This window comes from Amphibalanus amphitrite, unplaced genomic scaffold (genome assembly GCF_019059575.1).
Source record: "Amphibalanus amphitrite isolate SeventyFive unplaced genomic scaffold, NRLGWU_Aamphi_draft 000559F_arrow, whole genome shotgun sequence".
NCBI classification, from domain to species: domain Eukaryota; kingdom Metazoa; phylum Arthropoda; class Thecostraca; order Balanomorpha; family Balanidae; genus Amphibalanus; species Amphibalanus amphitrite.
The window spans coordinates 63,501-78,686 of record NW_024882053.1 but is presented as its reverse complement, the minus strand read 5'-3'; the positions used below and the strand labels follow the sequence as shown (position 1 = coordinate 78,686).

The 15,186-nt window shown below is 46.7% G+C and overlaps 1 protein-coding gene across 1 annotated transcript in view; it reads right to left on the bottom strand.

The window, feature by feature from the left end:
• Positions 1–12,658, bottom strand: part of LOC122393866 (peroxidase-like) — a 31,758-nt gene extending 19,100 nt beyond the window's left edge. Inside the window, exon 1 of the mRNA XM_043390290.1 lies at positions 12,590–12,658. Within this exon, the coding sequence (XP_043246225.1) occupies positions 12,590–12,597 (8 nt within the window). The 5' untranslated portion in view covers positions 12,598–12,658. The remainder of the gene's footprint in view (positions 1–12,589) is intronic.
• Positions 12,659–15,186: the final 2,528 nt, after the last annotated feature.

Below are 15,186 nucleotides of genomic sequence, written 5' to 3'. Positions count from 1 at the left end.
TTTTCGCTAAGCTCTACGACCTTCCGTTTCGAAACGCCAGGGGGGGGGGGTCGTAACAACCCCCCCCCCCTGGTCGTTCGTGTTATGAGAAATGGCCTGGTCGTGCGAGGGTTAAGCCCCGAGTCTTTTTCGGTCGATGACATGCAAATGTGTTATGGATTTTGGCTGCTTTAATGTTGAGAGGCGACTCTGTGGATTGCTTTGATAGCTGTGAAGATGTAATCATATCATCATCGTAAATCGTTGGGTGCAACAGTTACAAATATTCTAATAAGTTTCGTCAAAAACCAGCACTGTAATCTATCCAACCAGCATGCATGCCCATTAGGCCGAGACTATACGCCCATTAAGTGTAGATGCTTGTGGATTGACTGGCCTCCCATCGGCGCAAAAACTGGGATCCGGATCACACAGTACAACCGACTGCCTTTGCCGGCATGCCGGCCAGGTTTTGCTTCTCACTTTCTTCCCCGCGCCTGTTGACAACGCGCTTTCACAATGTGTCGCTTATGGCTAACCTGTGGTGTGGCCATCCACTGCGGGTGACACATACGGGCACGCCAGGCACGCCGGGCGGATTCCGCCAGTGGGGATGGCATGCCTCGCGGGGTTCTCAGGGGTGCTAGTCGGTCTGCAGGCTGAATGGGTGGGGACGGGATGGTCAGCAGAAGGTGAGCAGGTCGCGGTAGTACTTACAACTCTCCGCTCAGATGGTGGGAAGCGCAGTTCAATGATATGGCGATGGCGAAGGCAATGAATAAGTCCAGCAATCAGCGGTCCTATCGGTCGTGATGACGGCGAAAGATGGCTGGTATCTGCACCAACAACGCCAGAGCAGTGCCAGCTATGCAGTGAGGCAGACAGAGAAGGGAAGGAGAAGCAGCGTGGAGGCCCGACATTGTTTCGGCACTTAGAGTGTCACGACCCATTTATCTGTGTTGTGTGACCAAGGTCGCGGCCTCGGTGACTGAACATTCGGCATGCGGTAGGGCGCTATGCCGTTCCGCGGGCATAACATTGCAAGTGTAATTGAGAGCATTGCGCTCCGTCACACGGTTCGAGAGAAACGTGGTATGTGTCACTGTCCAAGAATAGAGTATTTGTCACACTGCAAAGTGACGCGATACGTTCTACAGTTCAGCCCGGAAATCAGCACATGGCTCAAAGCTCAATATCTCAAATACAGTAAAGCCGAATCGTTATGCATGGTTCAAGAAACGTGGCATTTCTCTAATAGCACTATGTAAAGCGTGCAGCATGTAATTATTTACTTGAATTGCCTCTGAGACGTAAGCACATGTACAACAGTATAAATCGATGAAGAACACGTTTTAGCATCTCTCAGTATGCCTTACAGTATTCAGTATACCCGTTAGAATCTCGTCAGGAAGAAAGGCTTTGAGCCTTTTAGGAAATCACTGTGTATAAGATCGTCCTTGCTGATTTCGACTCGTGTTTGTAGACCGAAACATCATTCGTAGCGGATCTGAACGGGGCCAACTAGCCTCCTCAAATGTCTCGGCATAGCTTCACTACCTGCAGCTAAAGTCGTGCGGAGGTTTTGTTTGTGGACCTGAATGGCCATTCGTTTACTCGTTAGTGTGCCCGGAGTTCGCGCTGGATCCGGTATCTGATCTGACTCAGCCTCTGCGCGCTGGACGCTGTTTTCCCGCTCTGTTTTGACAACAGGTCGGCTGCAGTCCAGCTATGGGCTAAAGGGCTGCATTCCGATACACAGAAGGTAAATTTTATCCACCTCTCTAAAACAGCTATGTAAATTCTTTTACTGGAGGATCGTGGGATAAGAAATTTTGCCCCTCCCGCAACGATCAAAGTTGACGAAACGTATCGTTTTTATCGCATGAAAAGAAAAGCAACCAACAATCAACTTAGAATCAAAGGCTTCGAAGACGCTTCATTGCACAAAAATAAGATATTTCGTAAACCTGTTGCCCCTTCAACTCTGAAAACACGCTGCTACACATTGCCACGGCGATATATATCGCCTAAGGCCGACATACGTGCTGCTTTATCGTTTATCGCCACGTCTAACGGCCTTGGCCCAGATCAATGCCTGGTCGGCCATGGCAGCAGCCTTTCAACCGGTAAACATTCAGCCCTTTTATTATCTCCTACACTTTGTTATATTACTTTTATTGTTATGTAATTGTTACTGCGCTACACCTCACTACGATGTGACATTGATAAGAAAATCGTACGCTGTTGGTGAAGTGTCTCATAATATTAGTAGGCCCTCCGCTTCCGTTCTTTGCCAAAATAAAATGGCATGCTATTTTGCTAAAGTACGCTGAATGACACACGTACTTTGTATTGTCACTGCAGCGTATTGGGGAGTTCAGATACGCTATCAAAGATTTTCTTGTACCCTTCCTGTACTGCCGCACATATACGCAATATACGCTATTCCAGCTGTGTATCCTAACCACTAGGGTTGTTCAAAAAAACCCAATTTTGGAAAAGTATATGGGCTCATGGCTCATGTGGTGCGGTATTCTTTTCTGAGTCCAATGATACCCTTTTTTCCGAAAAGTATTACTGCTAGGCGCTGCTCAAACGGCTTAAAGAGGACCATGTTACGCCCGCCGACCGGCCGGTGTCAATAAGGGCGAGAATTCGACGCCGCACGGCGGCGGCAGCGCCTTATCGGCACCGCGCGCCACGACATCTGCCGGGCGGCCGGCTGGGCGGTGGGAAGTTATAAGTGCGTGGTCTTATTGCACACGATCGGGGTGAGCTATCCCATGTTTTCGGGGCGGAAAGTTTCAGTGCAGCATCGGTGCGTCTGCCACGGTGGTCTGTGTCGATGGTATATAAAATAACTCAAGCAGAGCTCAGAAAAGAATGAATGATTCCGGGTAGTTGCCTCGAAATAATCCGTTTCAAGAATACAGCTGCCTTCTTAACGTACTGTATCACTTGTTAATTCTTCAAAAAGCAAGCTCTGAGCAATAACAGACTTCTTTGCATTGCTGTTGACAATTTAAGTTGCTTTTGGACGGTGGCTCGCAGCCCCAATATGCTGCCGCGTAACTCTATTCCAACGACGAAACGGCAACTTAGCGAGAATCGAAAATTTAACGAAGTAGGTACAACAGGAGCTGGCAAGGCTCCTGCATTGGTCTATCCGTCATGAGTGACACACCGGGGTAATGTGTCACGTCAGGGCAGAGCTGTGTTCTATGCCGGGTCTGGATTCGGGTCTTGACCGGCATCGGTGGGCACGGCCGCCCTGGCCGGGCTGCCGGCGTCGCTTATGCTCGAAGGATTGGATAAACGGCGCTTGATTTATATGAGTAGGTACTCCGGCTAATGTCTCTACTCATGTCTCACTTCGTCACACTGTCAGGGTGGCCACTCTGTCATTCCCAGACATGTTATGTTTTCTTTCGACCCGCTAATCTAAGTTACACCTGGCGTCGATTCTGCTGCCCCAGCATCTGACATCAACGTATCTGAATAATGACATTGGTGACGCATATGCTCGTCAAAGCCACCCCCAAACTTGGGCCGATGACTGTCGGGTCTCCTCCATATTCTGTCCTTGTGCATACTGCATTGCCAGCCCCTGCTGTACGTATATCGTGAATTTTCGATTCTCGCGAAGTTGCCGTTTCGCCGTTGGAATAAAGTTGCGCGGCAGCATATTGGGGGTGCGAGCCACCGTCAAAAACTAACGTAAATTGTCAACAGCAACGCAAAGAGGTGTGTTATTGCTCAGAGTTTGCTTTTTGAAGAATTAACAAGTGATACGGTACGTAAAGAAGGCAGCTGTATTCTTGAAACGGATTGTTTCGAGGCAACTACCCGGAATCATTCATTCTTTTCTGAGCTCTGCTTGAGTTATTTTCTATACCATCGACACAGACCACCGTGGCAGACGCACCGATGCTGCACTGAAACTTTCCGCCCCGAAAACATGGGATAGCTCACCCCGATCGTGCGCAATAAGACCACACACTTATAACTTCCCACCGCCCAGCCGGCCGCCCGGCAGATGTCGTGGCGCGCGGTGCCGATAAGGCGCTGCCGCCGCGGTGCGGCGTCGAACTCTCGCCCTTATTGACACCGGTTGGTCGGCGGGCGTAACATGGTCCTCTTTAAGCCGTTTGAGGAGCCCCTAACAGTTAATACTTTTCTTCACCATTCCGTGCTTCTATCCTCAGGATACTGAAATCCTTCTCCTCCACGCCGCAACCCACCTCCGGGCTGGACAGGCAACTTTATCTCATGCGGGCTGCTCCCTTGGAGCGGCACCGCTGCTCCCGAGGGAGCGCACCCCGTAGCCGGGTGCAGTGAGTGCCTTGGGGCTGGGTGGCCTGTCCTCTGGACAGGCTCAGCCCCGGCGACTTACTAGGGTGCCTGCCCAGACCAATGTCTCCCCCTAATTCCTATCATCCTTCCGGCTCTGAAATGGTCTTGTCAGACCGAAAGGGCCTAACCCAACAAAACAAAACAAACAAATAATACTTTTCAGTAAAAAGGGCATCATTGGTCTCAGAAAAGAATACCGCACCACATGAGCCATGAGCCCATATACTTTTCCAAAATTCGGTTTTTTTGAACAACCCTACTAACCACTTTATCGTGTGTGCCATGTGCCAGCCCACAATTCACGGTCCGAGCCGCCGTGCTGGAGGCCGGTGTTCCGGGGGCGGCGCCAGTCACGACCAGACCGCCGTGACCCGTGAGGAGGGAGGGGGTCGCCGTGACCTAGGGGGTCTGGTGACCCGGTTTGGATACACGGACCCGGACCACACCCTCACGAAGGGGGGGGGGGGGTCTCGGCTGTCCGCGCCACAGTGGCTGATTTCGGCCGTCTGTTGAGGCCACAGTGGCTGATTTCGGCTGACCGCTGACCGCAGCGGCGGGTTTCGACTGACCTCAGACCAAAGCGACCTCAGTGGTCGGGGCTGACCAGCGACTGCAGATCGTATTTTGAGCGCTGCCCCTCTCCCTTACCGGTGTAGAGACATACGCCTAGGATTGCCGACCGAAACTTACCTACGTCTCGCTGCAACTTACGGACAGTTGGTCTCAAAGTCATCACAAGATGAACTTCAAAAGTGTTAGATAAAGCTGTCATAGTCACACATGAATAGTTCTCATATTGCACTGCACTAAAATAAAATCAATAATTGCTGCTCTGTGTTTGGATCATGGAATAACGGTATGTCAGTGTAAGTCTTATGAATGGATCGTGGATGGATCGTCGAATGGATGGATGGATCGTGGATGGATGGATCGTGGAATGGATGGATGGGATGGGCGGAATTTAGGTGGTAAGTGAAGATAAGACGGAGGAGTTGGTGGCCGGACATGCGAACTACCTTTAGTAATGAATGTTTCCGTGATGAATATTTCCGCATTACGATGAGAGTGGTATAAACTGATTGGAACGCTGCAATCAATGATTTGTTATGCTAACACATTTTGAAACACATGAATGAGTTACACCACTGGGCCGCGGCCTTGTGAGCCATGCAATAGCCTAGTTCCGCCGTTAGAAATGGTGGCAGTAGTTTTTACATATATTTGCTCTGAATTGGACTTCTAATAATAAACACGTGACGTAAATGTCGTCATCCTTGATATACTGGCTTTATCATCATCGGTAGCTTATCATCATAGCTTGCCTATCCTAGAAGCTTCCCATAAGCTAATTTTAGCCAAAACACTGATGAAAATGATGACAATTTCAAATCCCCAATCAATAAGTAACAAAAACCTGCCAGGTGACGTTTGACATCGTCAAACCGAAGCATGCACCTCCTGCCCTCGCACTTCGCAGTGGGAACATTTTTGGGGGTCAGGGGTGACGCCTGGCGGGAAATGGTAAGAAACACTTTAGTGATGGAAATAGATGCTACTCCACTTTGTAAAATCAGAAGTTGCATGTCTAAGCAAGACACATTGAACATAATGACAATAACCCCTTTCATTGAATTCATGCAATTTCATGCGATGAATAAAATGGGGTCACACTAAACAGACAATAGTATTGCAAGGGTCTAAACTTCTTTTTTGTTGCACTTCCACCTATGTAAATACGTTTATCCCCATCTGGAAACGCACCATCAAAAGCAAGAGTTCATTACACCGGACATACATGTTTTTAGACCAGTCGCCTCATCGACATTTGAGTCCAGTTTCTTTGGCTGTAGTGATAAGTGGAGCTGTCCCAGGTCCGGTCAGTGGGTCAGGGGGACAGGACGGGCTGGCCACCAAGGGTTGCATTACTTGAACAGGATCCCACGCAGGTCAGCTCGCTCTTTGACTAAGCGTGAATGCGGAGTGGTTCAAGCTAACCGGGTCACCTGTCGTGTCAATGCCGCCGGCTGCGTCACATGGGAGAGACCGCCTTGTTTTTACACTAAGGCAACAGGTGGTGACGTAGTGCTGCTCCATTCCGTCCCAGAAATTAATGAGAATCAGTGAATCACACGCACCGTAGTGCGTGGGGTCTCACTCTTAACCCTATTCCTGGCGGGGGGGGGGGGCCTCAGGAGCCCCCCCCCTGAGGTTTTTTGGTTATTTCTCCCAAACGCGTTGAGCTAGGAAGCTCAAATTTTCTGACTTTTCCTAAAAGGCTTCTACGCAACATGTCTGAAAATTTTGAGTTGATCTGACCTCAGGTCAGGTCACCAGAGGCGGTTTGGTGACCCTACCTCAGAAAAGTTTGCAATCACGCCAGAGCTAGAGTTTTTGACCGATCAATTTCTTCTCTTCAGGCTTTAGTTAGGGTACCAGTATGTGCAATTTGTATATCTCGGAATTTTGATATCGGTGACCTAAGGTCAGGTCAGTTTCGCGACCTCCCCATTATAAGTCAATGGGGGAAAAATCAACTCCCTGTTTTTACCACTAAAACGGGTCGGAATGGCCCCATATACCATACATGACTTCATATACAATCAACCTTCACTACCTTGAGGTCTGTTTTGCTGTTGGGCAGCTGTGAGGTCATGTGACGTCATCAAAGGTCACCAAAGGTTTTTGGCCAATAACTCCGTACAGGAACAAGATACAGACGCGTGGATGGTCTCATTGTGTTCAGCTCGACAAGACGCATCGAATGATATACATGATGACCTCGAGGTCACGTGACCTGAGGTCAACCTTTGACCTTGACCTTTCGAGGTCAACATATATATCATTCGATGCGGATTGACGAGAGGATCACGATGATGCCCTTAGTTTGTTCCTATCGTGACTAATTCGAAAGTTATTCGAGAAAAACTCTCTCCATATCTAGCGCTGCCATTTTGACTTTTTCGACCCCTGTGACGTCATCTTTGACCTGACCTGAAAATGACCTTTGTAAAAATTGTAGACCTTGTCCATGCGTATCCGATGCCGTTTACCGCTTGTCGCTATCTTGCTTCGTTCTCGAGATCTCAGGGGGGGCCGAATCGGCCCCCCCCCCCGCCAGTTTCTTGTCCCGGCGGAGCCCGCCAGGAATAGGGTTAACACGCGCACCGACGGGGGGGGCGGATATCCGCCCCCTGAGGTTTTTCGCGAATAGCGGGAAAACCGCGGCGCGTTGCGCCGCGAAATTTGGTACGACTATTTCCTCATCAATTTTACACATGGTGTGCAAGTTTGAACCTCCTAACTTTTAAGGTCAGGTCACCAGGTCACTTTGAATGACCCAACCTCAAGTTACTTCTTTGCAACTTTGTCACCGTGCCAGAGCTACAGTAGATGACGGAGGCCTTTGAAAGTCGCAGGATGTTATTAGTTCATTAGTTGCTACAATTTGTGTTGATCTCGGAATTTTGATATCGGTGACCTAAGGTCAGGTCAATTTAGCGACCTCCCCATTATAAGTTAATGGGGGAAAATCAACTCCCTGTTTTTACCACTAAAACGGGTCGGAATGGCCCCATATAGGGGAAGTTGGGGGAACGCCGAATACTTTTTTTCTGACGCCCGTAGCACGCAAGGTAGACAACATAAGCTATTCTTGTTGGCGTCATTCGAGAGGCCAGTCTTTTGCCTTTCAAACATACCAGGCGTATTTGATGAATTCGCATACCGTTAAGCGCACAAACTAAAAATATCAAAGAAGTGACTTTTTCGGCGTTGCCCCGGACTGCGGGGAAAGCCGAAAATGGGAGAAATGATCTACGGGGAATGCCGACATTGATGTTTTGCCACTTTATCTCAAACTTTATCCAGAATTTATCAAAGCTGACACGCGTTTTAAGAGCTTGAGGACGCTTCATGCACACTGGAAGTTATAATTGTGTGATATAATAAGAAAATGCCAGGTAAATAATTCCTTATAGGTAACAGGCCGTTGTGTCGGTTGAAAGTGTAATTTGTGTGACTAAAAATTCGCGTTGCTATTCTACATCAGTAAAGTCCACGTAGCGTGCTTTAACGTGCGTAATTGCACGTTTTCGGCATTACCCCAGCCAGCCATACTTTCATTTGCAGGCCCATAACTTTTCAACGTGCCGCATAAATTTCAAATAGGCAGCACACTTATGCAAAGACATGCTGAAGATTACTTGACCGAATTGGCCAGACAAACGGTAGCATAATGAGTAAGAAATGCAGCTTCAAAGGCGCATGTAGTACAAGGAACGCGTACCTTGAAAACGCTCTTGGCGCCCTCACAGCCGAAGTATTCCGAATGACGACTCGTAACAAACATGCGATAATTGTAGTCACTTAAGCTTCAGAGCATCACTGACAGGTGGCATCCATGTCTTACGGTTTTCGAAATATCTCGAATTTCGGCTTTGCCCCAACTCCGGCATTGCCCCAACTTCCCATACTATACGTGACTTCATGTACGATCAACTTTCACTACCTTGAGGTCTGTTTTGCTGTTGGGCAGCTGTAAGGTCATGTGACGTCATCAAAGGTCACCAAAGGCTTTTTGCCAATAACTCCGTACAGGAACAAGATACAGCCGCGCGGATGGTCTCATTGTGTTCAGCTCGTCAAGACGCATCGAATGATATACATGATGACCTCGAGGTCACGTGACCTGAGGTCAACCTTTGACCTTGACCTTTCGAGGTCAACATATATATATATATATATATATATATATATATATATATATATATATATATATATATATATATATATATATATATATATATATATATATATAATATATAATATATATATATATATATATATATATATATATATATATATATATATATATATATATATATATATATATATATATATATATATATATATATATATATATATATATATATATATATATATATATATGTATATGGAAATGACCTCTATAAAAATTGTAGACCTTGACCGTGCGTATCCGATGCCGTTTACCGCTTGTCGCTATCTTGCTTCGTTCTCGAGATCTCAGGGGGGGGGGGCGGTCATCCGCCCCCCCGTCGGTACGAAGTTGGCGCAGACCCCCGTCGGTGAGCGGGTTAAGAGCAGAGATAAAGAAGAAAAAAAAAACAGCCGACCTGGTGCAATATATCAACAATTTTTTTGTGGTTATCTATTCAAGCTAGATTTTTTTGGAACCTGTTTTGCTTGTAAAGAAAAGGTATACCTTTTCTTACCTATAGGTAGTAGTAAATACCTACCTATACCTATAGGTAGTAAAGTACTACCTATAGGTAGTACTTTCAGCACAAGTTTCTGCTTACAAAGAGCTCAATGAAGTTCCTGAGTGTCCCTGTACTGCAATATGGAGGGCGGTCTGGAATCTGGATGGGCTCTCTGGCTTTACCATGGTTTTACATAGCTAAATCGTGTAAAGCTAGCAACAAAATTATCAGTACCTCGCACCCGTGTTTTTATCATTTTTATTCCTAGCTCTGGAGTTCATGGACCAAACCAAACTATTATTTGACGTATAATGTTTTATCAAGGCTGAGTCTGACTGGAATGGAGAGTCGTCGAATATCAGCGACTATTATCCTTACATTTTCACCCTCTTTCATGTGACTCGTGAGGAAAACATATGAAAATACGCTCCAGCATATAGCATATGTTTGCCTCTGGACATCGCATTCATGACTGAAATTATATCTTATGCGGCAGACCTCTTGGCATCCGCTGTCTGCTTTTAAACTTTTTCGACCAAAAATGGATGAACATGACCTGATTTTGACCTCTATAACTCATGAACTGAGATGACCTAGCACCCAATTTCATCAGGAGGTGCATGGCATTAATGACCGCAGAGGTGATGGAAATGGAAAACTAACAGTCGCGGTGTTTTGTTTTTAGTTAGGTATCTGTGAAAAATTCACAGAGGGACTTTCGCCCCCCTCCCTCAACAGGTCGCGGTTAACAAGATAAGGCATCTTTGATTAAAGGGACTATCCCACCTTTAACATGGGGTTTGAGTTGAGATAGCCAAGTTTGCGGCGAGGTTCAGAAACCACTATCTATCTAGGTTGCAACCCCCGCGGCCTCTTGGTGTTGAAGAAATTCGTTCCCTTCATTTGAAAATGGGCCTTGTACAAGGCCCTATCTTCAACATGGAGCGACCGTTAGTGTGACGTCACCTCGTTTAGTCATTCTGATTTAAATGGGTTTGTTCGTTGAAAAATCGCTTAAAACTTGGTCTGAACTTTGTTGTGGTGCCTACAGAGTAAAAAGAATCAGCTTTATGACAGTAATGTGGCCTGGGGAAGGAGGCAATTTTGGGCTGTGACGTCACATATTTGAAAGTTTGTGTTTGGAATATGGGAAGCCTAAGATGTTTAATGAAAAATAAATGCCAGAACCGTGTTCCTGGTCATCCAATCTATAAAGTCGGGCACAATTTAACTGGTTTTAACAACATTTAAGAAGGTGGGATAGTCCCTTTAACCGTTGTTTCATGTTTGTGATCTTAAATCACGCCTAGTTGATAGCAAAATGAACGGAGCTGCCCTCTCAGAGTAGCACCACACTCTGACTCATTATGCTCCATCGCGACTGTATACCCTAGGATGTTTTTGAACTTTTGAACTTTTTATTTCTCGAAACCGACAGTGTTCGACTTTGCTGAGGCATCCAGCATGATGTAAAGCACTTGAGCCATTGCCCTATATTTTTCGAGCATTTTGTTTGTTTTGTTCGGTCAGGCTCTTTCGGTCTAACAAGACCATTTCACAGCCTAAAGAATAATAGGATTTACGGGGTGACATTGGTCTAAGCGGGCACTCTGGTGATCCGTCGTGGCTGAGCCCATCGGCCATCACAAGGACATGCCGCCCAGCCCCCTGAAAGTTACCCCTGAAAGGTTGTGGGCCGGCTTCTATAGGGAGCTAATACCAAAGAATAAAGTTGCTCGTCCAGCCCGGAACGGAGAGTGGAGACATGGAGGAGAAGGATTTGACTATCCTGAGGATCGACGGAACGGATGTTTTTAGAACTAGGTCGTTCAATAAGTAAGGTAAAATCACTCGTATTTCAGTCAACCTTTGGTGCAATGACACAAAACTAGCCACATATGTTCATTGAAATTTCGTCTACAAAGTGGCTATAAGCATTTATTAGCAGGTCTCTTCGGCTAGCCTCCCCAGCCTTCGGAACTCGAACCTACATCCAACCACCGTTCAGGCGCACGCGTTTATCCCAGCACTCCACCCGGGGTTGAAATCCTACTCGGAAAACTCCTTATTGCTATTCCAAAGCCATGTCTTGATTATGTTCTTGATTGCCTGATCAGTTAAGATTTCAAAGGACACAGCAGGTCCAAACAGGTCGAAGTGGGACGGCGTCAGATCACGGCTGTACTTGAGCTTTCCTGTACAGCTAAAGCAAGCAAAGGCGATCCCACATTGATGCCTCGTTCAGCGTCTTTCTGTTGTTCAGTGAGCTCTTTCTGTATTTATCTCGTGAAGACTTTATGCATATCAAGCATATCTGATGATGCCTAGAACTGTTTCGACACAACACTTCACTCTGCAAATGAAAGCAGTCACGCAAATGCTTTGGGTCTCCCTCTCCATAATCAGCTCCCCGACTTTACAGATTGTGACAAATCCCGAGAGGCCTGCGGACACAAGTCTACTTGCTCTAGAGTCTAGAACTTTGTCTCTTACACTGCTGTGTTCTTGTTAAAATCGTCGTAGCAACTGTTCGCCAGCAAGCATTGCTAATGGCAATAGCTTCATCAGGGTCAGCTCTCACTCGTTTTGAGGTGAATTTTGGCTCGCCTGACCGGGGATTTCAAGAACGGAACTCTGCTGCATCAATATTTTCATGCCGACCGTGTTCGGACAGTGAGCCAAACTCATAAAAACAGTTTCAAAGGTTGTGTAGAAAATTTTTCAAAGATTCAGATGGTATATTTGATTTTGCTTGAATTCCTCATATAAATGAGCTATGGTACATTTTACCATACTTATTGAACGACCTAGCTATACCACATCCTGCATCCATGTATATTGTATATTGTGGATGGCTGACCCTCCACCAGTGGTGGCTGGGATTCAACTCAACCACCCTTTATAGTCATCACGTGCGGCTGATGCTCTGCTGTGTTCGCAGCCCTCAGCACCCCACAGCCCCACGCTGCCCTTCGCACACCACAGCCCCACACTGCCCCCCGCACCCGGTGACCCACCTGGTCATGGCTCCACAGGTAGAGTCCGTCGACCAGGAGCCGTGCACGTCACACGACAAGTGGAGGTGGTCTGACGGCGGGCGACACGGCGGACCCGCCTCTCTGCCTCTTGGTCCGCCCCCGCCCCCGCCCCCGGCCGCAGTCGGCCGCCCCCGCCCCCGCCCACAGCGGTACACCGCCCGCCGCCCGAAGCAGCCCTCAGCTGCCAGCCCCGCCGCCGGCGGCATTTATTGTTATAGGCTCAAAGATAACGAGAAGGGAAGGTGGTGTGCTGCAACTCTTCAGTGATTAGGCTTGCTTGAAAATGTGATTTCGATGATAACTTTATTTCGAACTTTATGTGATACAACTTTATGCGATAACGATGATGATAATTTCGAAAATGTGATTTGAAAATGTGGTTTCGAAAATGTTTATGTTACTTGTATGCCGCTGACGAAGTAACAAAAATACAGTCACGAAATTGTCCGGAAAAGCCGAGTACTAAAAAAAAAAAACAGATAGCCTGATGTCAAAGTGGATTTGCGCAGAATTTTAGAAGGATTTGTTCACATATTTATAAATATATCCCGCGCCAGGCCGGTTTTTCGCAGATATCTCAAAACGGCGGCGTGGAGCGCCGCCGTTTTTGGCACACCTGTTCGTGCATCTTTTCCGCACATGTTGTGAAAATTTCAGACCCAGGTCGCCTTAGGTCAGGTCACCAGGTCACGCCAAGTGATCTCACCTCAGAAAAAATAAGAATGCTCGCCATAGCTACACCGACTGATCGATTGCCTTGAAACTTTCAGCGATTGATTAGAGCAACATCATCTATAAAACGTATATCTCGGAATTTTGATATCGGTGACCTAAGTTCAGGTCAATTTTGCGGCCTCTCCATTATAAGTCAATGGGAGAAAATTGAAAAACGTCTGTTTTGCACGAACGCTATTCTAGACACTCTCAAGTCTCAAACATCGAGATGTAGGTAAAATTGACACACTGAACCGGAAAATGGCAACTGTGACCCCTCTTTATGTCCCCGAGGTCATCTCAGGTCACGAACAGAATCTAACAGTTTTTCGCTAATAACTACTGATAGAGGCGTGCTAGAGTGCTGAAAACGCCTAAGATGTGTTCGGCTCGACGTTGCGGATCGACTGATATGCAACATGACCTTTTCGGGTCAGGTCATGGCCTTGACCTGAGGTCAAATTTTCAAGTTGACCTTTCAAGGTCAAATTATAGTTCATTCGACGCGTCTCGACGAGAGAAACACGATGCTGGCAAAAGTTATGTCATGGCTCTTTTGAGTCAAAAGTTATTGCCGAAAAAGCACTTTTCGTAAAAACGGCTATTTTTGGAGTTTTTGCCCTCTGGAGGCTACACCGTTGACCTGAGGTCAAATCTGAGAACATTACTCAGAAAGGTCTGTAAAAGGTCTATCGAATGCGCTTTTCCGCGGCGCTGTAGCTCTATCGGTTCCCGAGATAGCCGTCGGCAGTTTCCAAAATGTTGAAATAGTCAACATTTTACCTTGGTGACCTCTGGTGACCTGACCTTTGACCGGACCCAAAAATGACCATTGTTTTCGTCCTTATTTTGGACGTTCTTTTGATTGCCACTTACTGCGTGTCGCTACGTGACCCAGGAACCGAGTTAGAAGGGGGTGGGGGTTTCAGACACCCCCCTCGCCCGGCGCGGAATCTCGGAGTCGGAGCACCGGCCCGGCGCGGGATATTTACATATTGGTGACCTCACCATATGGTTCAATTCATACTTATCTAGAATAGAACTTACAATCAGGATATGCATAAACATAACTGTATTTATTCAAAATATGCATGTTTTACCCAGGAATGAGCTGCCGGCTCAATGTTGCCAATTTTCTTCTTTTTGGTATCAGTTGAGCTATGTTTTCATGGATACCTATCGATATAGTATCCACTCAATCTATTGTTTACTGCGCATACCTATTTGGAGGAGAGTTCAATTCGCATAGAAAAACGTCCTTTTAGGACATAATACTTATTTGAAAGAAGATGTTCATGCAGATTGCAGATGTGCCGTGAGACACCAGAAAATCTATACATTTTTTTCTAGGAAAAAAACTTCACGATTTAAATAAGTAACGCATTGGTTAACCCGCGCCCCACTGGGGTCTGTGTATAACACGCCCTACTGGGGGGGGGGGCTATTCATAGCCCCCCCTCCTAACTCCGAAACTACTGGGCCGATCGTCAAAATTCAAACGGCGTCTGATAGCCCCGGAAAAACTGTCGAGCGAAACCTAATTTCATTGACCTCGAGGTCACCGATGACGTCACAGGTCAGGTCAAAGTAAAAATTATTAGCATTTTGGCTTGTTCACATTTTGGGCTCTGGCCGCCGTCTTACAAGTAAGATCAGGCTCATTTTTGGTACACACACTCTTAAACAGATGCTCTAGATACCCTGAGGGTACCAAACTTTTACTTTGATTTTCAGGTCAAGGTCAGGTCATCACAGGTCACGAAAATATTTTATCATGCGTCGGTCACGTGACACATGTTTTATGGTCCATTTAGGCCATAGATTTCGAATTTGATGTCGTCTGTGTCATTCGAGGTCATTTT